This window comes from Aotus nancymaae, unplaced genomic scaffold, assembly GCF_030222135.1.
Source record: "Aotus nancymaae isolate 86718 unplaced genomic scaffold, 86718_ANA_hifiasm-v0.15.2.pri h1tg000003l, whole genome shotgun sequence".
Lineage (NCBI taxonomy): Eukaryota > Metazoa > Chordata > Mammalia > Primates > Aotidae > Aotus > Aotus nancymaae.
In genome coordinates, this window is record NW_026988414.1 from 788,321 (window position 1) to 814,783 (window position 26,463).

At 55.1% G+C, this 26,463-nt stretch overlaps 1 protein-coding gene across 1 annotated transcript; it reads right to left on the reverse strand.

The window, feature by feature from the left end:
* Positions 1–362: 362 nt before the first annotated feature.
* PLPP7 (phospholipid phosphatase 7 (inactive)) lies at positions 363–16,991 on the reverse strand. Its single transcript, XM_012457964.2, has 2 exons — positions 16,047–16,991; positions 363–1,682 (listed from the first exon to the last, which is right to left on the reverse strand). The coding sequence occupies exons 1-2, from the start codon at positions 16,495–16,497 to the stop codon at positions 1,318–1,320; spliced, it is 816 nt and encodes a 271-aa protein (XP_012313387.1). The 5' UTR covers positions 16,498–16,991; the 3' UTR covers positions 363–1,317.
* Positions 16,992–26,463: the final 9,472 nt, after the last annotated feature.

The following is a 26,463-nucleotide window of genomic DNA, read 5'->3' on the forward strand; positions in this document are numbered from 1 at the left end:
GTCCACTTCCTGGGGGACGGGGATCAGGCTTTGGGAAGGCCTGAGGCTGAAGTGAGAGAAGGTCTCTGGTCCATCAGCATCACAGCGAGGGTTTCTCAAACGGTCCCTGCCTAGGTCCCAGGGAGCAGCCAGCACAGGACCTGGGGGCTGGGAAAGCAACAGGCGGCCACTCCAGGGTGAAGGGACCGGCCAGCCTGGTAAAGTCCAGGAGCAGGCCAGCCGTGCCCAGAGACCCCTACCCCTGGCACCACGGCACTGTCTAGGGCTGAAGAATTACCCCACCCCTCCACCTGGTCCCATGTTAGTAAGGCCAGTGCGTCCAGAGCAATTGAATTGCACAAGGAAAAAGTCACATGGAGAGGGCCATTTGCATGTCATCTGTATTGTCACATGAAATGCACATCCATAACGGGTGACTTGGAAACGACCTATTAGGTCACACAGAGTCCGGCCCCTGGGGGCCAAAGCCTCATCGATGCCCGCAGGCAGTGGCCAGTGCTTTCCCCGGGCTGTGGCGTGTACACCGGGTCTCCCTGGTGGAGAGTCAGCTCACACCCCCGGCCCTGCAGCCGTCTGGCAGCAGCTCCCAAAATGCGCTTGAGGAACCAGTGGTTCCTTGGGGGTTAATAGCTGTTCCCCAAGAAGAGGGTTCTGTGGTCAAATAAGTTTAGGAAACATGAGTTCAACATGGTTTAGCAAGAAGCTTTTTCTACAGGACTTGTCAGCGCCTTTACGGCAATAACGGCCTTTGTGAATGTCCAGCTTGGGGACAGAGCATGCAGCACTTCCCAAAGTTATTGAACCACAAAACCCCTTTTCCCCAAAAGCATCTCTCGGGCTGGTGTCCCAAGGGGCACCCTTTGGAAAGTGCTGCCCTAAGCCGTCGATGACCGTTAATGGCTGTGGCGCCTGCATCAGGCTGTAGGTGGGGGCATTTTGGCAGGCGTCGAGCTGCGGTGTGGTGGGCACAGCCAAGAACTCAACAGTCATGACGATGAAAGGACAAGACAAGACTCGGCCCCCTCCCACCATCCTGGTTTTCGCTGTCCCCAGAGCAGCGAAAATAGGGCTGTCCCCACGGGTGAGTCCCAGCTGCCTAGAAAGGCCCAGAGTCCAAGCAGAGGGGCAAGAGGCCCGGCACTGCCAAACACACTCGTCACCAGGAGGGGCGGCCTGGGGTCACCGGCCTCCAACCAGGAGGGGAAGACGACGTGGGGGTGGCCGCTCTGTTCCGCCTGCGCCCGCCGCCTCGCCACCCACTGCCCCTTCTCTAGGGCCAGCCCTGCCCCCAGAGCCTTGCGTGGGCCGGCGGGTGCTTCACCAGGCAGAGATGAGCATCTGGCAGGTGCTGGAGGGCATCCAGACCAGCTCCACCAGGCGGAACTGGAGGTAGCCGATGACGAAGCCGGAGAGGACATCCGTGACGTGGTGGCGGCCGATCATCACGCGGGACAGGCCCACGCAGAAGGCCCAGAGCACCAGCAGCACCCGCAAGGGCACCGCCAGCACCAGGTGGCTGAGGAAGAACTTGGACACCATGGCGGCGCGGCTGGCGTGCCCGGCCGGGAAGGCGTAGACGTCCATGGTGAGGTAGTCCAGGAGGCTGGGGCTGGTCTCGTACGGGCCGCGCCGCTTGATGAGCTTCTGCACGCCGGCCACCGTCATGATGTCCAGGAGCAGGGCTGTGGGCAGGAGACAGAGGGCCCGGGGCCATCAGGGCCACCAGCCAGGCCCAGGCCCCTCCATGCCTCCGCACCTCGTCTCCCCCTCCTACCCTTCAATCAGGCCATTCAGCCACACTCACCCCCCCAGGCATGGTCTCACCTCAGGCCTTTGCCCTTGCTGTCCCCCACTGCCTGGCACACCCTGCACTTCCCATAGCCACTTTCTTTGGCGGAGAAGCCTTCCCGGACCACACTGTTGGTAAAAGCCCCGACCACGCTCTCTTCCCTCACCTTGCTTAATTTTTTCATACGGCTTTTCTCACGCCTTGATATAATACGCATTTTCTTTCTCTCTCTCTCTTTTTCTCTCTCTCCCTCTCTCCCTCCCTCTTTCCTTACTTTCTGTCTCGGGGGATTTGCCTCCTCTAGAAACTTATAAATATGTGACCTTTTGTGTCTGCCTTCCTGTCCTTAGTGTAATGTTAACAAGGTTTGCCCACGTGGCAGCATGTGCCAGTACTTCATTCCTTTTCATGGCCGAATAATATTCCATTGTATGGACAGACCACTACCTCATTTTTCCTTTTTTTTTTTTTTTTTGGAACAGAATCACCCAGGTTGGAGTGCAGTGGTGTGAGCCTGGCTCACTGCAACCTCCACCTCCCGGGTTCAAGCAATTCTCGTGCCTCAGCCTCCTGAGTAGCTGGGATTACAGGGGCCTGGCTAATTTTTGTATTTTTAGTAGACACAGAGTTTCACCATGTTGGCCAAGCTAGTCTTGAACTCCTGACCTAAGGTGATCCGCCTGCCTCGGCCTCCCAAAGTGCTGGAATTATAGGCGTGAGCCACTGTGTCCAACCTCCTTTTTTTTTCTTTTTTTCTTTTAAATGAGATGGATGTCTCTGGCTGAGCATGGTGGCTCATACTTGTAATCTCAGCACTTTGGGAGGCTGAGGTGAGCATATTGCTTGAGCCCAGTAGTCTGAGGCTAGCCTGGGCAACATGGCAAAACCCTGTCTATACAAGTACAAAAATTAGCCATGTGTGATGGCACATGCCTGTAGTTCCAGCTACCCAGGAGGCTAAGGTTGGAGGATTGCTTAAGTCCAAGAGTTTGAGACCAGCCTGGACAACATGGCAAAACCCCATCTCTACAAAAAAAATACACCAAATTAGCTGAGTGTGGTGGTGCAGCTATTCAGGAGGCTGAGGTGACAGAGTGAGACCCTGTCTTAAAAAAAAGAGAGACAGAGATGGTGTCTTTCTGTTGCCCAGACTGGAGTGTAGTGGTGCAATCATAACTCACTGTAATCTTGAATTCCTGGGCTCAAGAGATCCTCCTGCTTCAGCTTCCTGAGTCACTGAGACTACAGGTGTGCCACCCTGCCCAGCTAATTAAAAACTGTATTTTTTTGTACAGATGGGGGTCCCACTTTGCTACCCAAGATGGTCTCAAACTCCTGACTTCAAGTGATCCTCCCACCTCAGCCTCCCAAAGTGCTGGGATTCCAGGCATGAGCCACTGTGACAGACACTATTTGTTTATCCATTCATCTGTTGATGGCTATCGAGCTGTTTGCACCTTTCGGCTGCTGTGACTCACACGCTGCTATGCACATGTCTGCCAGTGTTTGCTGAGTGCCTGTCTCAGTTCTTTTGATAACTCCCTAGGATTGGGGTCGCTGGTTGGTACTCTTTGAGGAACCCCACTGTCTTCCCAGCAACCGAACTGTGTCATCCCCACTTCACAGAGGACAAGATGAACCCTTTAAGCTCAAAGCACTCATACCTGCTGCTCCTGCTTTCTGGAATGTTCCACTCTTTCCCAACCCACCACCCCAGGGACCTGCCCCGACCTTCCAGACAGCTCAGGCCCTGAAAGGTGACGTCTCAACACCTGGCCTCTCTGCCGCAGTCACTGAGGAATCTGTCGGGAGGGGAGGGCTCTCTGTCTGCGGCGTAAACCATCGCTTCATGGAGGCGAGGGCGTGCCCGTTTGTTTCATAGGTTTTTCCCCCTGGGGCTAGAAACAGAGCTGCAGTCTTCAAACTTAGCTGAGTCACTGGCCTGAGGCTCATAACCAGAGATTTGGGTGCTTTCCCTTTTATTTATTTATTTATTTTGAGACCGAATTTCACTCTTGTTACCCAGGCTGGAGTGCAATGGCGCGATCTTGGCTCACTGCAACTTCCGCCTCCTGGGTTCAAGCAATTCTCCTGCCTCAGCCTCCCAAGTAGCTGGGACTACAGGTGCTAATTTTTTTTTTTCATATTTAATAGTTGCAGGGGTTTCACTGTGTTGGCCAGGCTGGTCTCGAACTCCTGATCTCATGATCTGCCCACCTCAGCCTCCCAAAGTTCTGGAATTACAGGCTGGAGTGCTGAGGCACAATCTCGGCTCACTGCAACCTCCACCTTCCGGGTCCAAATGATTCTCCTGCTTAGCCTCCTGAGTAGCTCGGACAACAGGCACCTGCCATCATAGCTGGCTAATTTTTGTATTTTCAGTAGAGACGGGGTTTCACCATGTTGGCCAGGCCGGTCTCAAACTCCTGACTTCAAGGGATCTGCCCACCTCTGCCTCCCAAAAGTGTTGTGGCACCCAGACAGCCAATGTGGGGTTTCTGGGTCAACGCTCCCCACCCTTAGGAAGGCCCTTGAAGCTCGCACCCTCTGACCTGGGGTGGGGGTGGCATAGGCAGGCCAGACAGCACCCCCAGGGCAGGTGCCGAGTCAGCAGGGAGCCTGTGCCCTGCCCCCTGTGCCTCCCCACCTCAGGTGACCTTGGTGACCCCAGTGAGGTCACAGCCCCTATAAGCCCTGCTTCAGGGATGGTGAAGACAACAGCCACAGTGTAGTGCAGGGGCAAAGCTCACAGGCGTCACAGCCAGAGACCCGGGTGTCAGTTCCTGCCCTGGAGCCTCCCAGCTGTGTGACCTCAGGCAAGCCACCTGACTTTCCTCACCTGCGAGACTGTGGGAAGTAGAAAAGTTCCTTTTTAAAGTTTCCTTTCTTGTTAAATAATAAATCATAAGCGTGCTAATAACTTTGTTAAGCCCCATCCTATGTAGCTGTGAGACATGCCGTGCTTACAGGCACGTAGTACATTCTATGTCCTTGTGCTTTAACCAAGGTGTCTGTGCTGGACGTGCTCACAGGCGTGTCCCAGCTCTCCATTGCTTTTACCTGTTTAGAAAAGTTATAAGTTGTTAGCCAATCGGGGTTTAGTTTACAATGTGAGGTCTGGTTCTGGTCAACAGAGATGAGACATGGCGGTTAGAACAACCCCAAATGTAAGTACGGAATACGTATGTCTGCTCTCGTCTGTTCGCTGTACTCTCGTGGGACGGTGGCTAGCGAGGGTACCCTTCCTGCAGTCCAGGAAGTAAAAGTTGTGTTGCTAAAAGATCCTTTGTCTCAGTGCTAATTTTTCTTTGCAAGCATCTATTTCCAACAGAGACCAAGCTCAGGGACACCCACCTCCCAGAGGGAGCCTGGCACAGTGCCTGCAGGGTGACAAGGCTTCCCTGGGACAGAGGGGTTTCCTAGGACACAAGGCGTTCAGTGCTAAAGCAGGGAAGTCCCCGCAAACCACTGAGTTGGTCCCCCGAAAATGCCTGGCCCACCAGGAGGGCTGGATAAGGGTCGGGAGTTATGACTCAATGACAGTCCACTGCAGCCTGATGCTGGGAGCTTTCCTAGAAAACTTTGCAGTGTTTATCAGCATGGTCAGCTCCTGGCAGAAATGGAAACAAAAATCTAGAAAAAAAAAAAAGACACGGTACATGCTGTTCACTGCAGAACGTTTACAAAACAGAAAACAGAAGTCAGAGTTTAAACCACCTGGAACCTGCCCCTCAGAGGTAGCCACTGTTCCAGACCCTTCCATCCATCTATAGAGCACAGATGTAACAAAGGTTGCAACATGGTTTACATATGACGTTCTGTCACCTGTGTCTGAGTCTTGCCCCATCACGTACCCCCGACCCCCATGCTGCAGGGGTGAGGCACTGTGGCACACCTAACTGTCCGTGCCAGGCAGTCAGTCTGTTCCATGCCACGCAGTCCTCCCTGGAAAGAACAGAACTTTGAGGCCCAGGTGACGTGGCTCATGCCTGTAATCCTAGCACTTTGGGAGGCTGAGGTGGGTGGATCACCTGAGGTCAGGATTTTCAAGACCAGCCTGACCAACATGGAGAAACCCCATCTCTACTAAAAATACAAAATTAGCTGGGCATGGTGGCGCATGCCTGTAATCCCAGTTACTTGGGAGGCTGAGGCAGGAGAATTGCTTGAACCTGGGAGGTGGAGTTTGCGGTGAGCCAAGATCATGCCATTGCACTCCAGCCTGGGCAACAGAAGTTCGGCTGGCCAGGTGCGGTGGCTCACACCTGTAATCCCGGCAATTTGGGAGGCCGAGGCGGGCGGATCACAAGGTCAAGAGGTTGAGACCATCCTGGCCAAAATGGTGAAACCCTGTCTCTACTAAAAATACAAAAATTAGCCAGGCGTGGTGGCACACGCCTATAGTCCCAGCTACTCAGGAGGCTGAGGCAGGAGAATCACTCGAACCTGGGATGCTGAGGTTGCAGTGAGCAGAGACTGTGCCACTGTATTCCAGCCTGGAGACAGAGTGAGATTCTGTCTCAAAAAACAAAAAAAAGAAAGAAGAGAGAACAGAACTTCAGGCCCCCACCTTTCCCTGCCTACTTCAGGGTTGCTGCTTGCCGTCTGGTCTCTCTGTCTGGGGTTTGAACCGTGGCCTCTCCTGGCCCCTCTTGTTAGCCACAGGGCTGGCTGAGAGCCTCACACCCTGGAAATGCCTGGCCAGCACTGGAGGGGGCTGAGCAGGTGCACAGAGGAGCTGCCTGGCCCAATGGGGGCAGGGCCTGAAGGACTGGAGAAAACCTTGCTCTGCCCTTGCCTGCCAATTTCAGGGCAGCTGTTCCCCTGGGCTGGGTCCTCCCAGGAGGTGGCTGAGGAGGTATGTGGCCGGCCAGCTCGTGTGCTGACCATGCCGGGGTTTGGAGCCATCTGAAGCCTGTGGGAGGTCACAGTTCCAGCAAGAGAGAGGAACTGGGGATTGCCAGGTCCCCAGGGCAGGTGGGAGCTGGAGAGAGGTGGCTATGCTGACCTTGGCATGCCTCAGCTCCATGGAGCAGCTGAGGAAGCCAGCTGAGAGGGGCCAGCTGGTCTCCTCTAGCCCAGAGAGCCCCTCTCATCTGCAGCCCTCCCCCCAGCCCCGGCCTGGCGACGGGCTCTTTCGCCCTGGGGATTGAAGGCAGTTCATGGGGAAGGGTTAAATCTGAAGGTTCTGGAGTCACAGGTAGGGTTCAAGTCTCGCTGGCTGGGGCTGTGAGGAGGGGTCCTGGTGCTTCTGGCCTGGGGGTCCACCCTGCTAATTAAGAACAAGTTCCGGCTGGGCGTGGTGGCTCATGCCTGTAATCCCAGCATTTTGGGAGGCCGAGGTGGATGGATCACCTGAGGTCAGGAGTTTGAGACCAGCCTGGCCAACACAGTGAAACTCCATCTCTACTAAAAATACAAAAAAATTTAGCCGGGCATGGTGGTGGGCGCTTGTAGTCCCAGCTACTCGGGAGGCTGAGGCAGGAGAATCACTTGAATTCAGGAGACAGAGGTTACAGTGAGCCAAGTCGTGCCACTGCACTCCAGCCTGGGTGACACAGTGAGATTCTGTCTCAAAAAAAAAAAAAAAGAACAAGTTCCTTCCCCTCTCAGAGCCTTGGTCTACTCATCTGTAGCAAGGGTGGTCCCAGGATGAAATGAGAATACATGGCAGGGAGCGTTTAGCAGGAGTAGTCCCAGGATGAAACAAGACGATGAATGGGAGGAGCATGGTGGCTGACAGCGTGCTGCTGCCGTTACTCCGCCTCCAAGTCCTGGCCCACCTGGCCCGGGAAAGCCGTGGGAGGCTCTGGTCCTGCAGGCTCGGGCACTGAGTAGGAACATCAGTGAAGGCTTTGCTTTCTAAGGTCCTACCAGGGTCAAAATTGTCTGGCCCATGTTCTAAGACTTCTACCAGCCAGGGCCTCCCTGGTGTTGGTGGCTTGTGGCCAGTGGCCAGCCAGGGTCTGGGTGCCGGGAAAGCTGCCAGAATCTTGGGTAGGGGGTGGTTAATGCAGACCAGGACTGGGCTCCATGGTGGCTGAAATAGGACACCAGCCACTGGAAAGGCATGGGCCATCGGTCCTACTGGCGACCAGGTCTTTAGGTCAAAAACCAGGGCTCAGCAGCTGATGGGTTTAAAATCTGCCTTTCGAGGCCAGTGTGGTGGCTCACGCCTATAATCCCAGCACTTTGGGAGGCCTAGGCGGGTGGATCACCTGAGGTCAGGAGTTAGAGACCAGCCTGGCCAACATGGTGAAATCCTGTCTCTACCAAAAATACAAAATTTGCCGGGTGTGGTGGTGCATGCCTGTAGTCCCAGCTGCTTGGGAGGCTAAGGCAGGAGAATCACTTGAATCTGGGAGGTGGAGCTTACAGTGAGCTGAGATCGCACCATTGCACTCCAGCTTGGGTAACAGAGTGAGACTCTGTCTCTAAAAAAATAAATAAATAAATAAAATCTGCCTTTTGAGCACAGGGGCCCCCATGGACAGCTGCTCTGTTCAAGGAAAAAGAGGGGAATAAGGGGTGACTTTACTAAGTCACCCAGGGGGTACACTACACTGGGCCCAGCACCTCACTCTGATGGGGTGGCCAAAGGCAAGGAGGGCTGGGTGCCTCGACCTCCCCACGGCCCGACTCTCTGCATGGGCTGTCAGGATCCATAGATCCATAGGCCAAGAACTAAGCTAGACCCAAACCTTCTTTTTTTTTTTTTTTTTTTTTTTTTTTGAGACAGCGTCTCTCTCTCTCTGTTGCCCAGGCTGGAATGCAGTGGTGCAAACATGGTTCACTGCATCCTTGAACTCCTGGGCTCAAATGATCCTCCTGTCTCAGCCTCCCATGTAGCTGGGATCACAGGCACAGGCTACAGCTAGCTAATTTTTGATTTATTGTAGAGATAGTGTCTCACTTTGTTGCCCAAGCTGGTCTTGAACTCCTGGGCTCGTCATCCTCCCGCCTTAGCCTCCTAAAGTGCTGAGATTACAGGTGTGAGCCACTGTGACTGGCTCCTTTCAAATTTCTAGCTGCAAAACGTTTTCCCCAGTGAAAGCATACAGACTCAGCGTATGAAACAGATGTGGCTGAAGCTGGTGTGTTGGTGGGAGGGGGTCATCTGGAGCTCCCCTGGCTGCCAGGGAGGCCTCTGAGTGTGCCCACATCTCATGACCTGGAAACCCCATCTATGGTTTGAATGAGTCCCCTGAAGTTCGTGTGCTGGAAACTTAATCCCCAGTGCAACCGTGTTGAGAGGTGGGACCTCTAAGAGGTGATCAGGCTGGGTGCGGTGGCTCACACCTGTAATCCTAGTACTTTGGGAGGCCAAGGCAGGTGGATCACTTGAAGTCAGGAGTTCGAGACCAGCTTGGCAACATGGTGAAACCCCATACCCCATTTCTACTAAAAATATTTTGAAAATTAGCTGGGCATGGCGGCGGGTGCCTGTAGTCCCAGCTACTTAGGAGGCTGAGGCAGGAGAATCACCTGAACCGGGAGGTGGAGATTGCAGTGAGCCGAGATCATGCCACTGTACTCCATCCAGCCTGGCAACAGAGCCAGACTCTGTCTCAAAAAAAAGAAAAAAAAAAAGGTGATAGGCCATAGGGGCTCTCCCCTCATGAATGGATGAATGTGGTGTAGGGGGTGGTTTCTGATGAAAGGGTGAGTGTGGCCACCCTCCTGCCCCTGCCCCCCAGGCATGCACTCCCTGGCACGTGATGGGGAAGGCATCAGGGAGCGAGGAGGCCCTCACCAGACGCGGCCCCTCAACCTGGACGTCCCAGCCTCTAATCCATGAGCCAAATACACTTCTTTATAAATCAGTCTGTGGTATTCGGTTACAGCCGCACAGAAGGGACTAAGGCACCCCACAGCTGGGCCTTTGGGAACCTGTGGCTATTTCGGGCTGCTTCCACCTCTTCAGGCCATAATGAGGGGAGGCTCTGCCCCTTTTCTGGCTGTCCAGCTGGCCTGGCCCAGACTGTGCCTGGTTCATTCACTTTTCCACCAGTTCTTGGGTATTGCCAGTTCTTGGGTATTTCAGGTGTGTGTCAGTCCTGGCGCTGTGAACCAGGCTGGCAGGGTCCCCTATGGGCAAGCAGGGCAGTGGCCAGTAAGCACACAGCGACACAGAGAGTGACTCTATCATAGATCACAGGTATGATGGGGTCTGTGGCCTTTCACCCTCACCACGCTGCAGCCGTCTGGCCCGGGGGGTTGTGAATGAAAAGGCAGTGGGCCTGCCATCCTCAGACCCCAGGGCGGCTCTCCAACAGAGCCGTGGCCTCCCCTGGGCCTCCCGCCCCACTCTGCCCTCTCCCGCTGGCCCTGCGCGGGCCTCTCTCCCTCCTCCAGTGCAGCCAGCCCTCGGTGTGACTGTGATTGTGACACTGTCAGCACATCATCTGGTGCCCAGAAATAGAAGCAAATGGCGCCATCACTCAAGGCTGATTCTGCCCCCGTGGCCTGTCCAGTCGGCCGACCTACATTCCCTTCCTGACTCAAGGAGGGCAAGGAGACCCCTGTTGGGGGAGAGGTCCACCCAGCAGGAGGCTCAGGGGCAAGAGCCGGGGAGCTGGTGGGAGCTGTGCTGGCCCAGATTGGCTGTGCGAACGTTTCAGGGAGGCCACTCAGCCTCCACCGGCGTCCACTCACTGGGGTCACCCGGGGCGGTGGCCACGCACTCGGGCTCCAGAACGAGACCGGCTTCAACCACCTGTGGACAGCATCACCTCGGCGTGTCTATCCGTCAGAATTCGCCGCCACGGACACGCTGGGATGACAAGGGCCCGCTCTGATGCTTGTGTGCACCAGGCAATTGGTAGATAACCCCCTGGGACCATGTCAGAGGACACCGGGGCTTGGCCCTACCGTCCCTCACACTATTCTGCCCCAACCAGCTCCACCCTCAGCCCTTTTCTGAATGTCTGAATCCCCCATGTAGGAAGCACAGCTGTCCCCAGGGCCCTGATGTCCTAGAGGCCCCCAGGCCCTCCAAGGGGGGCAAGAACCCACCTCGAAGCCCACCCTTCCCCTCTAGCCCAGGTCTCTCGGGGCCGGTGGCGGCCGGGGAACCCGAGTGCTGGAGGCTCCCCAAAGCCAGGCAGGAGCCAGGGGTTTCTTGGAAAAGAGACAGAAGAATATTTTCTAAATTATCTGGGCATGGTGGCGGGTACCTGTAATCCAGCTACTTGGGAGGCTGAGGCAGGAGAATCACTTGAACTGGGAGGTGGTTCAAGTGATTCTCTTGCTGCCATCCTGGAAGATTTGGAATCATCTCCTCCTGAGGCCTTTGAAAATCAGAATATTTGTCTGCTGGCGGCTATATGCATGGGGGAAGAGGGGCATCTGGGTGACCTAGTGTGGCCTTTGTGGCTTTGGGCTGCTTTACCCCTGAGGATGCACTTGGTGGCACCAGCTCAGAGCAGGGCAGGGTCTTTGGGGAGTTGGGGCTGGTGGGTGGGGGTGGGTGGTGGAGGCTGTGGGCTCAGCTGTTCTAAAGCAAGGAGCAAGGACAGGGCTTCGGGGACTCCCTGCAGGCTGTGAGCAGCTAGGTTTGTGAGTGGATGTCTCTCGCAGGCTGGGCTGGGAGGAGGGGTCCCGGTGCTCCTGGGCTGCGAAGTCAATCCTGCTTCTCATTCCCCATTCTGGCTTCTGGAAGGTTGGGAGCCAGCCATATACTGCCCAGTGGGTGTGTAAATCGGTCTGAACTTCCTGAAGGGCATTTGGCTTCAGAATCAGAAGTCTCTAGCACGCGCCTGCCTTGGACTCAGCTCTTCCCTTTGCGGGAATATCTCCTTGGGAAACGGTCAGGGATGTATACCATGATTCAAGGCCTGGGATGTTCACTGCAGCACTGTTAATAAGACTGGAAAACGTGAAACGACCCAGCGCCCTTCAGGAGACAGACGGGACAAACGCAGCCTAGTCCAGACACCGAGCGTGCTGTGGCCACAGCAGAGGCTGAGGCCCGTGCATATTTATAGCCCCACTATATAGGAGGGCCGTGGGGTATGCTAAGTGGAAAAGGCTGCTTATGAAAGAGGATTTACGGCAGGATGCCAACTTCATAAAATAAGGTATGTATGTAAACAAATGTGCTTACCTGCGGAGAAAAATGTCTAGAAGGCACTGCTCTAAATGCTACCAATGCTTCTTGCTGGGCAGGAGGATCAAGGGTGATTTTTACTGTCTTTTTGTAATTCTGCACTTTAACATTTTTCTTGCCACGAGCACGCATTATTTGTGCACATTTTAAAAAAGTTATCTTTACAGGCTGGACGCAGTGGCTCATGCCTGTAATCCCAGCACTTTGGGAGGCAGAGGTGGGCTGATCACTTGAGCTCAGAAGTTCAAGACCAGCCCGGCCAACATGGTGAAACCTGGTCTCTACTAAAACTACAAAAATTAACCAGGTGTGGTGGCAGGCGCCTGTGGTCCCAGCTACTCAGGAGGGTGAGGTGGGAGAATCACTTGAACCTGGGAGGCAGAGGTTGCGGTGAGCCGAGACCGCATCACTACACTCCAGCCTGGGTGACAGAGCAAGAGTCTCTCAAGAAAGGAAAAAAGAAAAAAAATGACTCCACCTGCCAAAGCCAGCTTTCCCTATCTTTGAAGACCAGTGGTGTGCAAAGCACTCAGGACCATCAATAGAAAGACTGATGGCAGGCCAGGCACGGTGGCTCACACCTGTAATCCCAGCACTTTGGGAGGCCGAGGTAGGCGGATCATCTGAGGTCAGGAGGTCAAGACCAGCCCGGCCAACATGGTGAAACCTCATCTCTACTAAAAATACGAAAAATTAGTTGGGCATGCACCTGTAATGCCAGCTATGCAGGAGGCTGAAGCAGGAGAATCGCTTGAACTCAGGAGGCGGAGGTTGCAGTAAGCTGAGATGGCGCCACTGTACTCCAGCCTGGGTGACAGAGTGAGACTCTGTCTCAAAAAAATAAAATATATATATAATGAAAAGAGACTTGGGCCTGGTGCGGTGGCTCAAGCCTGTAATCCCAGCATTTTGGGAGGCTAAGGCAGGCAGATCACAGATCAGGAGTTCAAGGCCAGCCTGGGTAATATGGTGAAACCCTGTCTCTACTTTTAGTACAAAAATTAGTTGGGCATGGTGGCAGGCCCCTGTAGTTCCAGCTACTCAGGAGGCTGAGGCAGGAGAATTGCTTGAATCCAGGAGGCAGAAGTTGCAGTGAGACCAGATCACGCCACTGCACTCCAGCCTGGGCAATAGAGCAAGACCCCATCAAAAAGAAAGAAAGAAGAAAGAAAGATGAAAGGAAGAAAGAGGGAAAGAAAGAAAATGCTTTCAACATCAATGATGGTTAGAGAAAGGCAAAGCAAAATCACAGTGAGGGCCAGGTGCAGTGGCTCACGTCTGTAATCTCAGGACTTTGGGAGGCCAAGAGGATCACTTGAGGTCAAGAGTTTGAGACCAGCCTGACCAACATGGTGAAACCTCATCTCTATGAAAAATTAGGCGTGGTGGGGGGCACCTGTAGTCCCAGCTACTTGGGAGGCTGAGGCAGGAGAATGAATGGCTCGAACCTGAGAGGTGGAGGTTGCAGTGAGCTGAGATCGCACCACTGCACTCCAGCCTGGGCCATATAGTGAGACTCTGTCTCAAATAAACAAACAAACAAAAACTCTAAAAACAAAACAAAATAAAAACAGACCAAAAAAATACCCCAAACCACAAGGAGATACCACGTCACACCCATTAGGATGGCTAAGATTGAAAAACCAGATAATGAGTGTTGGTGAAGACATGGACTTCTCGGAGCTCTTGTGCCTCACTGGGGGAATAAATAAAGCAGCCGCTGTGGAAAACAGTGGGACAGTTCCTCAATCAAGTAAACATAAAATTACCCTGTGATCCAGCAGCCCACTTCTGAGTATACGACCAGAAGAACGGAGAGCAAGGGCTCAAGAAGATACGTATACACCTGAGCGCTCACAGCGGTACGTACACACCTGCGCTCACAGCGGCACGTACACACCTGGGCTCATGGCGGCACGTACACACCTGGGCTCACGGCAGCGTTACTCAGCACAGCCAAAAGATGGAAGAAACCAAAGTGTCCATGGGTGGACGAATGGACACTCAAAGCGTGGTCCATCCCATAAGGGAGCATTATTCAGCCTCAGAGAAGAAGGAAATGCTGACGCCCGCTACAGCGTGGATGGACCTCGAGGATATTATGCTAAATGATATCAGCCAGTCACAAAAGACAAATACAGTACGATTCCACTTATGCGAGGGCCCTAGAACAGTCAAATCCACAGAGACAGAACGTAGAATGGAGGTTGCCAGGGGCTAGGGCAGTGGGGAGTGAGTGCTTAATGGGGACAGAGCTTCTGTTTTGTTTTGTTTTGAGACGGAGTCTCACTCTGTCACCAGGTTGGAGTAAGTGGCGCAATCTTGGCTCACTGCAGCCTCCGCCTCCCGGACTCAAGCAATTCTCCTGCCTCAGCCTCCTGAGCAGCTGGGACTACAGGCATGCACCACCACATCTGGCTAATTTTTGTATTTTAGCAGAGACAGGGTTTCACCATGTTGGTCAGGATGGTCTCCATCTCTTGACCTTGTGATCCGCCTGCCTCGGCCTCCCAAAGTGCTGGGATTACAGGCGTGAGCCACCGCGCCCGGCCAGAGCTTCTGTTTTTAAGATGAAAAATGAAAAGAGTTCTGGATATGGATGGTGGTGATGGCTGCACAACAGTGTGAATGGACTCAGTGCCACCGAACTGTACACTTCACATAATTAAAATGATCAATTTGATGTTATGTATAGCTTATCACAATTAAAAATGACATAAAAATGTAGTTTTCATAGCTGAGCATGGTGGCTCATGCCCGTAATCCCAGCATTTTGGAAGGCTGAGGCGGGTAAGTCATGAGGTCAGGAGTTCAAGACCAGCCTGGCCAACATGGTGAAACCCCATCTCTACTAAAAATACAAAAATTAGCCAGGAGTGGTAGTGGGCACCTGTAATCCCAGCTACTTGGGAGACTGAGGCGGGAGAATCACTTGAACCTAGGAGGTAGAGGTTGTAGTGAGCTGAGATCACGCCACCGCACTCCAGCCTGGGCAACAGAGCGAGACTCTGTCTCAAAACAAACAAACACACACAAAACTATAACAAGAAAACTTCGAAGGTGGCAGACCCAACCATCTCCTCCATGAAGTATCTGATGGTTTCTGCTTCCCCAAGGCTCACCCACAGAGCGTGGCGCCTCCAGACTGAGACTACAGTGGTGAGATGTGCGTTTTTATTGCAACTTCCTCTGGAGCACGAGTTCTCCGTGGCCCAACCCAATGCCCCTTTGGAACTGAGACCCCTTGTTCATGTTTGCCTTGCCTGAGACCCCCATTCACATGTCCCCCAAATGATGGCCGCACTGGGAAAGACAAGGAAATCGACTCGGGCCTGGCATAGAGGTGGAAGCAGAGGTTCCTGGGGCACCTTGGGGACCTGGTGGTGCCCGAAGGGTGGGCCGGACAGGGGCTGGGCGTCACCTCTGGGTGGAGGGAACGGCTTGCCTCCACATGGGTCCCACGTGGCACCTGGCACAGGGCGGTGCTAATCTGCAAGACGTTGGTGGCAAAGACTTTGGAAACAAACAAAACCAACAACATATTCTTCTGTCTCCAGTGACTGCCCCTGGGAAGGAGCAGGGAAGGACTCCAGGAGGCTGTGAGTGGGTGGCAGACCCAGCTGGACTCCTTGGGTCCCCAGACCCTGCCGGAGAAACCTGGGCAGCTTGCCGGGTTCCTGAACCAAGAGGGGAGGTGCTTATGCAGCAGCTCATGGGCACTGCCTGGGAGCAGTCAAGGAATGGGGACCCCAGCTGCAGGGCAGGAGTCAGACAGCGACACCCCATTCCAGGGTGCCCACCAGGGCCCTGACCATCTCCTGGGAGGGCACTGCCTCTGGCCCAGCCTCTCTTCAAGCCGTCTCTGGGCAGCAGTGCACTTTACTGAGCAGACCCTCCTCATGGGGCCGCACTGGCCTCTGCCTTCTTTCGGCCCCCCACGTGGCAGGGGGGCCTTGCCTGTGCATCCCTGGCACTCGCTCCCCCACGCCGGAGCCTGCCCGTTTCTGGGGCACCCTTCCTGCCTAACCTCATTAGACCATCCCAGCCGGTTTCTGAGGGCCGTGCTGGTCCTGGCCAGGGCGGGGCTGGGCTGGCCGGGCTCCCTCTCGAGGGCCCTGACAGTGGGTAGCAGGCGGCGGGCACACTCACCCAGGAGCAGGTTCATGAGCACCTCCTGGCCGGCCAGCGTGCTGCTCTTCACCAGGCAGAGGATGGTGCCCCCGATCCAGGGGATGCCGTGGCCCGTGATGCCGATGAGCTTGACCATGGAGCGGGCACTGGCCCAGGACGCCGCCCGGCCGGCACACACCCCGAGCCGCTTGGACATGCAGATGTCGATGGCCAGCAGGGAGTTGAAGGCGATGCCCTTGAAGGAGGGGTTCAGCTGCATGCAGTCTTCGTCGGGCAGCTGCTGGGACTGACGCCGCTCTCGGGCCCCGTCGCCAGCAGGTGGGGGCTGTGCCGAGGGGCCCGAGGCCTTTCTGGCTGAGCTGCGGGGCTCCGGGGCCCCCTTGGGGGGCTGGTTCAGGGACAGGAACTCAGCCCGGTTGAGGACGTTGTTGCGGTCTCGGGCGCGGGCCCGGCTCTGGGAAGCTGGCATGGTGACCTCGCTCACCCTGAGAGGCCCGATGCCAGCCCGGCTCCAAGGGCCTTCTCCCCGAAGACAAGAGCTGCCCCCACAGCCGCCACCGTGGCTGCCTCCCTGCCTTCTCCGCGGCAGCTGTTAAATATAGGGTGGAGGGTTGCACATGGCTGTTTACCTCCGCTGCCACCCGGCTCCAAGGGACGTCAGTGCCAGCCGGGCAGCCAATCCAGCCCTCCAATGCGGGGCCTGCACCAGCCGAGCCGCTGGGAAGCGAGGAGTCCACAGCTGCGGCCTGGCTGCCTTGGGCCTGGGCTATTTAAATCGCCCAATGGCTCATCCCTGGGCTTGGGGAACTCTGGGAAATGTAGTCCTCCTGCTGCTCTGGACTCGGCGGTGTCCTTGGCCTCTGACAGAGCAGAGGTGGGACCTGGACTTACCCTGCTTTTACCGGCTTCCCTCTGAGCCGTCCAGACCCCTGCAAGCCAGCCCTGCCTGCCTCAGCTGTCTGGCAGATTGAATCCGGTCCTGTAAACGGGAAGGTGTAGTTCAGGCAGAGGCCTGTAGGGGTATCAGATGGAGTGAACCACATCAGTGACAGCATCATCTTGGGTCCCTGGGGCCAGGCCCAGCACCTCCCTCTATGACAGCATTCATTAAGCTGGCAGGTCTTGTCTTTTTTTTTTTTTTTTTTAAATCAGTCTTGAATTCAGCTTCAGCCCATCACAGTCCAATCAAATGACAATCCATGAGCTTTGATTTCCATCGGGGGAGGGGTAAGGAGTCGGTTGGTAATGGATCGCCTCTTGAAGGTTGCTTCCACTCCCTGGAATTTTGAGAAGGACAGGAGTGTGACAGCAGCTTCGGGCAAACTGTAGGTAGTTCCCCAGCACCTGGCACACTGCAGGAAGCTCTCAGTTCAGTGGGATGGAAGGAATGGCACATGTAAGTGATCACAAGTGCGCAAATGTGTGGCAGGCTCCCAGTAGCAGGCCTCCAGGTCTGGTCTGGGAGTCGTGGACAGGCCCCCCAGGAAGGAAGAACAGAGAGGGAGCCCCAGCTGAGCAGAGCCTGCCTTGCAGGAGGCCCAGGAGGGTCGTGGGGCTGCATGGGGTCCGAGGGGTGAGAGGCTGCAAATTAAGAACGCAGACAAAGAGGACCCGGCCAAGCATTTGGGATGTGAGCAGGCATTCACCTGGGCCACTTGTGGGAGCCCAAAGTCTCCATAGCCCTTTTAGGGCTGACTGGGTCTGGGCTCGATGGGGAAAGCTGCCCATTTAAGCTGACCATAAGAGTCATAAGCCAGCTCCTCCATCTCCTGATTCTGGGTGACCAAGGCCTGTCTGCTCAGCCCAGATGAAGGCAGGAGGCTGCAACCTCTCTTTCAACCATGGAGACCATCCACGGTGCCTCAGGTCCTCCTAGAGCCTCCCAAGAACAGGAAGCTGCCCCGGGAGGGAGTGGGTGTTCCCTGGCCACGGGGGATGGGCACGCAGGCCCTGGAGTCAGAAAGATGGGGTTCTGCCCCGGCACCAACCTTGAGCAAGTCACTTGGCCTCCCTGGGCCTTGGTGTTTCTACCTGTCATATGGAAATGACAGTGTCCACCTCTTAGGGCTCTCATGAGTCTCAGTGAGATGGTGTCTGTGAAACACTGAGCTGGGTCCCTGCGGCAGAGTGAGTTAGGAATTGATTTCAACCCCGTGGGTTAGGAATGGATTTCATTTGGCAAACGAGGTGCAGCCCTCTCTCCCTTTTGAGTGCCCTCTTCAGCAGGGCCCAACCCTGTGATCTGGCCTCCATCCCATTCCTGGCAGGGGTGAGGCCAAAGTCCAGGAGCCCTCAGTCTGGGGTTCCCTGCAGATGCCCTGGCTGGGCCCGGCTGGGCTGGAGCTGGCTAGGCCTGCCTCATTCCTCCTCTTCCCCTCCAGCGCTCTCCCAGAGGGGGATGTCACGGCTGCATGATGTCCTGCCCTCTTGGGTGCAGCAATGATGACATGCGCTGCCTCATCCCGGACTCTAGACGCCTGGAAACAGATGCGCGTGGAAGTGTGCACGCCCGGCACGGACACTGAGCGTGTACAAGCTCTCTGTGTGCTCAGCTTAACAACACCTAATGGCAGTCCTGTAACGCAGCTGTGATATCGTCCCCATTTACAGATGTGGAAGCTGAGGCTGAGGGGGTGAAGGCCTCCAGCCAGGAAGCTGAAAAGAGAAGGGATCTGGCTCCTAAGTGGTCCCTATGGGAGGTGGCACAAGGGTGCCTGGACCACAGGGAACTGATCTGCTCATCTCTCCACCAAGCACTCACCCCACTCTCCTTGGGTGGCCTCGGGGGGGGCACAGGAGCCTGGCCCAGACAGGGGCTGTTAATACCCAGAGGCTGTGTCAGCATTTCATCTGGCTAGAGCTGCTAGCAGGTTCTGAGAGCCACACTGGGCCTCACCCTGGCGGGACCATGGGGTCCAATGTGGCTCCTGCCCAGCAGTAGTTAAGACATGAAGTCTGCGATAGGACAGCCCCAGGTTCAAACCCTAGCTCAGCCACCTCCAGTTGAGTGACTCCAGGCAAGTTCTTCAGCCCTTCCAATTTCGCCTTTAAGGGCTGGCAAGAAGATTGCGTGAAGGGCTCTTTCTGTCTGCGATGGTTTTGTGGCTTCCCCCAGGACTCTGACACCTGCTCCTCTCCTTCCTATGGGTGGGGAGGGGCGACTCTGTTCACATTCTCAGGTAGCTGAGAAGTAAGCAACCTGAACCACTTACGTAGCACCCAGACACAGAAAGGAAAGATGGGACCACAGACACTCCTGGTTGCCTCAACCTACAAGCCTTTATTTTAATTTTATTTTTTTAGATATGAGGTCTTACTAGATTGCCCAGGCTGCTCTCGAACCCCTGGGCTCAAGTGCTCCTCCTGCCTCCTCCTCCCAAAGTGTTAGGATTACAAGGATGAGCCGCTGTGCCTGGCTTCCAAAAACCTTTATAAGCACTCACCATGACCCACACAGTCTCACTTCCCAAGAGACTGAGAATCCATCCATCCATCCATCCATCCATCCATCCATTCATTTGATGTTGTTATGGATCTTGTCCTCTCATTGATCTCGCAGTCTAGTTGGGGATACAGGACACATATTCACGAAATAATTAGCCAATTTATTGAACAGTATAATTTTTTACCAGTAGCCTTATTTTTTCTTACTATCAAAGTGTTGCATACTGTAATAAATTCAACACACGCAATTGACACAGGTTTCATTCTACCACCCAGTGTTAACATGAGGGTGATCAGAATATAAAGGGGTTCTCACTTGTCTCATTTCCAATTACTAAAATATCTTGCATCAACCAGGCATTACTTTAATAATTAGAAAATAATATATACTAAATAAATTATATCTCTATCATATATACACAAAAATATGCATTTTATTATTATCATTATTATTTTTTGAGATAGGGTCTCACTCTGTCACCCAGGCTGGAGTGTAGTGACATGATCTTGGCTCACTGCCATCTCTGCCTCCTGGGCTCAAGTGATTCTCATGCCTCAGCCTCCCATATAGCTGGGACTACAGGTGCGCGCCACCACGTCCAGCTAATTTTTGTATTTTTTGGTAGAGATGGTGTTTCAACCCACATTGGCCAGGCTGGTCTCGAACTCCTGACTTCAAGTGGTCTGCCTGCCTTGTGCTGGGATTACAGATGTAAGCCACTGTGCCTTGCCCCAAAATATGCATTTAAAACATATGATGACATTATACATTCTTCTGAAAAAATTTTCACTTCACAATATACATCTGGCCATGTCTCCATGATGCCCTATTATTTTTCAAAGGCTGCCTGGCATTTTGTCACATGGATGGGCCAGAATTTATGTAACCAGCCCCCTATTAGTGGATATTTTGTTGTTTCTATTGTGTAACGATTCAAAAACTACTCTAGGATGGCCGTCCTTCTGCATATATCCCTGTGCACTAAAGCAAGATAGAAACAAGTGGTAAAGGCCAGGCGCAGTGGCTCTGCCTGTAATCCTGGCGCTTTGGGAGGCCATGGTGGGCAGATCACCTGAGGTCAGGAGTTTGAGACCAGCCTGGCCAACGTGGTGAAACCCTGTCTCTACTAAAAATAAAAAAATTAGCCGGGTGTGGTGGCGCATGCCTGTAATCCCAGCTACTCGGGAGGCTGAGGCACGAGAATCGCTTGAACCCGGGAGACAGAGGTTGCAGCGAGCCAAGATCGTGCTATTGCACTCCAACCTGGATGACAAGAGCGAAACTCTGTCTCAACCCCTGCCCCCCCCAAAAAAAGAAAAAAAGAAACAAATAGTCAAGGTGAGGTGACTGGGACCATGCTGGGAGGGATCCCCATGGGATCTGGTGGGCTCACACAAACCACCTACTGTAGCGCCTGGACATGGGAAAGCAGGATGGGGCCACAGACACTCCTGGTTGACAAGGCAAGTGCAACCACCCTCTTCCCATATTAGAGCTGCAAGTGTAGACCCAGATTGGTGATGTCACTTGTGAGGTCACACAGCTGTCTAGGGCCAAAACTGGGACTGAGGCAGGCCAGTCCCTCTGACTTTGAGCCTGCAAGCTGTCCTACTGGCCACATGTCCCATGGCTTCTCTGTTCCCTGCCTGCTTGGCCTCATCTGTCACTCATTCACTTGCTCATTCAATTTCACTCATTCACTCACCAACACTTTTTCTTTCTTTCCTTTCTTTCTTTCTCTTTCTTTCTTTCTTTTTCTTTCTCTCTCTTTCTTTCTTCCTTTCTTTCTTCTTTGTTTCTTTTTGAGACAGAGTTTTGCTCTGTTGCCCGGGTGGAGTGCAGTGGCATAATCTCGGCTCACTGCAACCTCCACCTGCTGGTTCAAGTGATTCTCCTGCCTCAGTCTCCCAAGTAGCTGGGACTACAGGTGCACACCACCACACCCAGCTAATTTTTTGTATTTTTAGTAGAGACGGGGGTCTTGCCAGGTTGCCCAGGCTGGTCTTCAACTCCTGAGCTCAGGCAACCCAGCGTCGGCCTCCCAAAGTGCTGGGATCACGGGTGTGAGCCACCGCGGAGGCCTTTTTCTCTTTTTTTTCAAAGCCCATATCCTTTTCTGACACAGGACAGTCTCACCTCTTTATTCTGTGAGAGTGTTTGGGGTCTGTGTCCTGCTAGCAAAAGGCTAGTCCCTGGGGCAGGGACTATTTTTTCACTAGTGGGACCCAGGTGCTCAGGCAGTGCCTGGCTCATGGTAGAATGACTGAGCTGGGCTCGAACCTGCTACACACCTGGTCATCAAAGATGATGGCCAGTCCGACACTACTGGGGAACTGACGGCAGAAAGGAAGGGGAGGGAGTGGGTGAGAAGTTCACTCTGGGTGTGGCCGGCGGGCTGGCAGCTGCAGGGGCGAGGAGGGAGGGTCCGCCGCGGGGTCCCCTGCCAGGAGCGCTAGGGAGCCCCGCGGAAAGCGTTTCTCACCCCCGCCTCCCGCCCGGATCGCTTTCTCAGTTCGCATTTCTAAGGCCGCTCCTGGGTTATTTTGGTCGGGAAACCTGATCCTTCGCTGGGTTTATTTTAGCACCTTGGAGAACTCCCAGTGCCGCACCCGATCCCAGGCCGCCCCCTCCGTCCTTCCCGGGCGGCTGGGGGCGGGGACGGCGGGGCGTGTTGGGGGGCGGTGCACCCCGGGCCCGGCGGACTAGCCCGCTTCCCCCTACTCGCACCTCCTGCATGTGGGCTTCTGACCCCTCCGACCGAGGCTGCTGGGTGGGACTGGCGATGAGGGGGTGCAGACGGGCCGCGTCGGGGCGGGCAGGGCGGTGCCGAGCGCGCTCCAGCTCCGCGGTGCCGGTCTTGGGGTGCCAGAGCCCCGGGCCTGGGCTGGAGACTGTGCTTTCAGATGCTCGCCCCGGGAGGGAAGACGATACGCGCCCAGGGAGGTAGCCCTAGGCTCCCAGAAACCTCCAGGAGGATAGGGAAGCCGGGCCAGAGCCGGAGTGGAAGGTGGTGAGGGGTTTCGGGGAGGGGGTGGTGTGCGAGGCCGGGAGCCCTACCTGGGACCCTCGGTGGACAGCGAGGAACGAGGAACGACAGCCCGTACCCGCCCCTTCCGGACCACGATTCAGCCTCAGAGCCTGGGACTCAGCCCCACACTCACACCCAACACACCCGCATGTGCAGACACACTTGCACACTCACACCCATGCACACATACAGACGTGCTCACCCACACTCACACCAGTTCACACACACATCTGCACACCCACACAGACGGCCTCACCCACGGACACACATGAACACACCCACACAACCAGAACACACACTGAAACACATCCTTACACCCCTCTGCTTTCATCCCCTCACACAATACACACCCGGTGATACACAACTTGCACACACTTGCTCATCGACACCCACACCACATATGCTCATTCACACCATTACACACCCCATACACACATGGACACACACATCTACCCACATGGCATGCAGGCACATACACTGACATGGACACATGCATACACACCCACGAAGTCACACACAACTGTCAAACAGCCTCACACACAGATGCACACTCACCATCACACACACACGCACATCCCCCCCCACACCCTAACCCACTGCAGTACACCCCTCACACCCCGCAGCCCTGGTGCACGCACCCTCCCCCCAGCTCAGCACCGACACACACACATTGAAGCAACTTACATACTCCTGATTTATAGCCATCAATGCTCACTCACAACCCTTTTGAGTATCAGTGTGTACCTGTTTATTATTTATGATAAGTAATAGCGCATTCATGGCTCCTGGAGTTACCCCGGCCTCTCTGGCACAGGGATGTGAATGCTGTTGTCCAGGCTTAGTTATGACCCCTCTGCTGTGTCTTCCCAGTGCCTGGCCCAGTGGTCCACTGGGAAAGGAATGAACGTGAGCAGAGAAGCCCCAAGGCTAACTTGCCCTAGAAGCCATGTGGTTCTGAGCTTCAGCTGGAAAGGCCCCAGTCTCCAGATATGCAGCCACCACAGGCAGCATTTTCAAGCCCCTGCCCCATGCCCTGCCATCCCCATGTGGCACCATGGCCCTCAGTGGAGAGTGATACCCTCACTGAGTGGGGGGCCAGAAGATCCGGGTTCTAGTGAGGGAGGCCTCCCCGGAGGGCTTCACTGGGCCTCTGTTCCCCACCTGTAGGGGAAGCTGCTGGACCAGCGCTCTCTGAGATCTGGTCCCTACTCCCCTGGCCCAGGTCCACTTTGCCCCCTAGCCCAGGGAGGCAGGTCAGGGATGCCAGATGTGCCCTGTGCCTCCATTCTCCACCTCGTCTCTCAATGTCCCCCACCTCCAGCCACCTGCCTGGCTCTCTGGCCCCACCCACCTCCCTGTGGACATTCCAAGCTTCGTCACTGGCTTTCGGTCTTGTCCCCAACAGTCGGAGAGAGAACACCGTCTCCTAGGGCAACAGAATTCCAGCATTGAACATTTCCAGCTGCAGAACAAGAACTTTCCCCTCCCATGGGATGCCTTTCTGGCCTCATTATGACCCTACCCTTGGAGGTGGTGAGCCCTTGGAGGACTCGCTGCAACTCTGAATGCAGAGTGGTCCGTGAGAGAGAAAGAGCCTCTGGACTGTCACTGGTGGCCACTGAAAATGAGGTCCTTATACTACAGGGAACGCTGATGAATGCACCCGCTGCCTCCGAGTCACCCAGCCTCTGGGTCTTAGAGCCAGGCCACCTGGTTCCATCCCCCCCTCCCTCTTCACCAGGCATCAGTGTCCTCATCTGTAGAATGGGATGTTGACGGGGTCCGTCTCCTGGGATCATTGTGGAAAGCCACGAAGATGCATCACCCAGCTCACGGTGATGCCTGCAAGGAGACACTGCAGCGGGCTCTTTCTGCAGGCCTCCCAGGGCCCTGGGCTGGTTTGGGCCTGCGTTAAAATGCAGTTGGGTGGGGTCCGTGTTGTTTCTACTTCTGACTTGCTGTGTGGCTTTGGGTTTTCATGACTTCTCTGTGCCAATGTGCCAGGAATTGAGGAACACCGTGGTACCTTGTCCTCCCACAGACAATGCTGAGCTCCCAAGTTGCCATCTCGCCGTTCACCATCCTGGGTAGGGGCTGGGGCTGTGTCTCCCTACCCCTCCTCTTGGGGATCCTGAGGCCTGGGGGAGGAGAAAGGGGCCTGGGAGCAATGGGAGTGCCCATGCTATTGGACAATGACTCAAACGCAGGTCCCCTTCCTCTGCTCTGCAGACGCTGGCACTTCACACGAGTGTGGACGCGTCATGAGCCTTCCACATATGCTGAGGCTGCCGTGGGTCTGTGCCCAACACCCACGGAGCTCTGGAAAATGCTGAGCAGGAGGAAGGGCTGTGTGGGGAAGCGGCAGGGCCGAAGGGGCCGAGAGTTGGGGAAGCCGCCAGAACCCTGGTGGGTGCTTCAGGAGCCAGAGCAGGAGTGCATGCAGGAGTGATGCCATTCACACCCTCGGCCTGGCAGAGCTGCCCTGGGGGAGCTGCCCCCCAGCTCAAAGCTGGCAAACTGGTCCATGGACTGACGCTGCCTGGTCCCTTCTTCAGCAGACTGAGATGAGGTCCTCTGCAGGGGTGATCAAGGGGGAGCAGATTAAGGGAGAGGGGTCTTCTACTTTGCAAGTCCTCACTATGTGGACACCCACACACCTCTGCCCATAGGACTTCCTAGTGCTCCCATCATAGCTCCGAGGGGCTGGTCCCGGCTAGCAGGTGGGCTGTGCTTGGTGAAGGAGTTGAATGTGGGTTTTGGAACTGGTCAGATCTGGGCTGGCATCCCGCCTCTGAGAAGTCACGATCCCCTGATCTCTGGGTTTCTCTGTCTGTGGAGCCCACCGCCCAGGGCCAAGGTCAAGGATAGAAGAGACAGTGCCTGCTCAGTGTAGTACCTGACATATAGTGGGTGCTTCGCAAACCCAGGCGGAGCCCAGGGCTGAGGCTGGGGGGCACTTGAGAGAAGCCCAGCTCCGAGAAAGCATCATCCAGCAGCTTCACTGCTCAGGAGGTGGTTCAGTGCTCTGGCCCCTGCTCTTTCCACATGAGGGATGTGCACCTCTCCCCCGTTCATGGAGCGCTTGAACTTGTCACTTCATTTCCAGGACAGTGTTCCTACCCTCACAGAGCACCCTGGCCAGGCTGTCAGGGTAACGAGAGTTGGCAAATGAGACAGACACCTCAAAAGTGAATATCTTCCCTACACATAAACTGAGTAGCACAGTCATTATCTGACGTCACAAGAGGTATGGAAGTCCCTGTGCGTGCCAGAGGGGACTGTTTTGTGGGGCTGTTGGTTCATGGAGAGGAGAGGTCGTTTCACATGGTGAATAGGCCAGGGAAGACGTCTTCCTGGAGATGGACATTTATGTGGGGCCCTTATGGAATCCGTGTGCTGTCTGGGGTTCTACTGTGTCCAACAGGCCAAAGGGGCTGCCTCTGTGGCACTGGCTTGGCTCCCCTGCCTTGGCCGGAGTCAGTGGGACTAGGGATAAGCCACCTACTAGCTGACCTGGAAAGGGACCACCTCCTCACTAACTGGGGACATGGTCTGCTAGCAGTGCTGGGGTCAGGGTGTGGCTGGGTGAGAGGCGGAGGCCACCCTAGCCAGCCACTTCCTGCTCCATGGCTGAGCCGGTGCTGCTGTGAGATGGCCTAGCTATTCACTCATCAAAGGAGAGACCCCAGAGTGGCCAGCCCCTCAGCCCCTCCAGCCCACCCTCACGAATTTGGTGTGCTCTGGGATTCGCTGGAAGCACCCCAGCGTGCTCTGGGATTCACTGCCCTGAACCAGCTGTGGGCACCTGTGGAAATCAGAGTCATGGGGATGGGGTGGGGACGAAGAGTGTGTGGAGTGTGGCTTTAATGTGGCTGCCAGATGTCCTTATATCACAAATTGCTTGGGTTTCCCCTAGGTGTAGTTGCAAGGTAGGGGTGGGGTTCAGAGCTTTCCCATGGCTG

Coding starts and splice junctions, on each gene's coding strand:
- PLPP7 (XM_012457964.2), bottom strand. CDS start 16,497: ATGCCAGCTTCCCAGAGCCGGGCCCGCGCCCGAGACCGCAACAACGTC. Junction 1,683..16,046: donor GCTCATGAACCTGCTCCTGG/GTGAGTGTGCCC, acceptor TCCTGCCCACAG/CCCTGCTCCTGGACATCATG.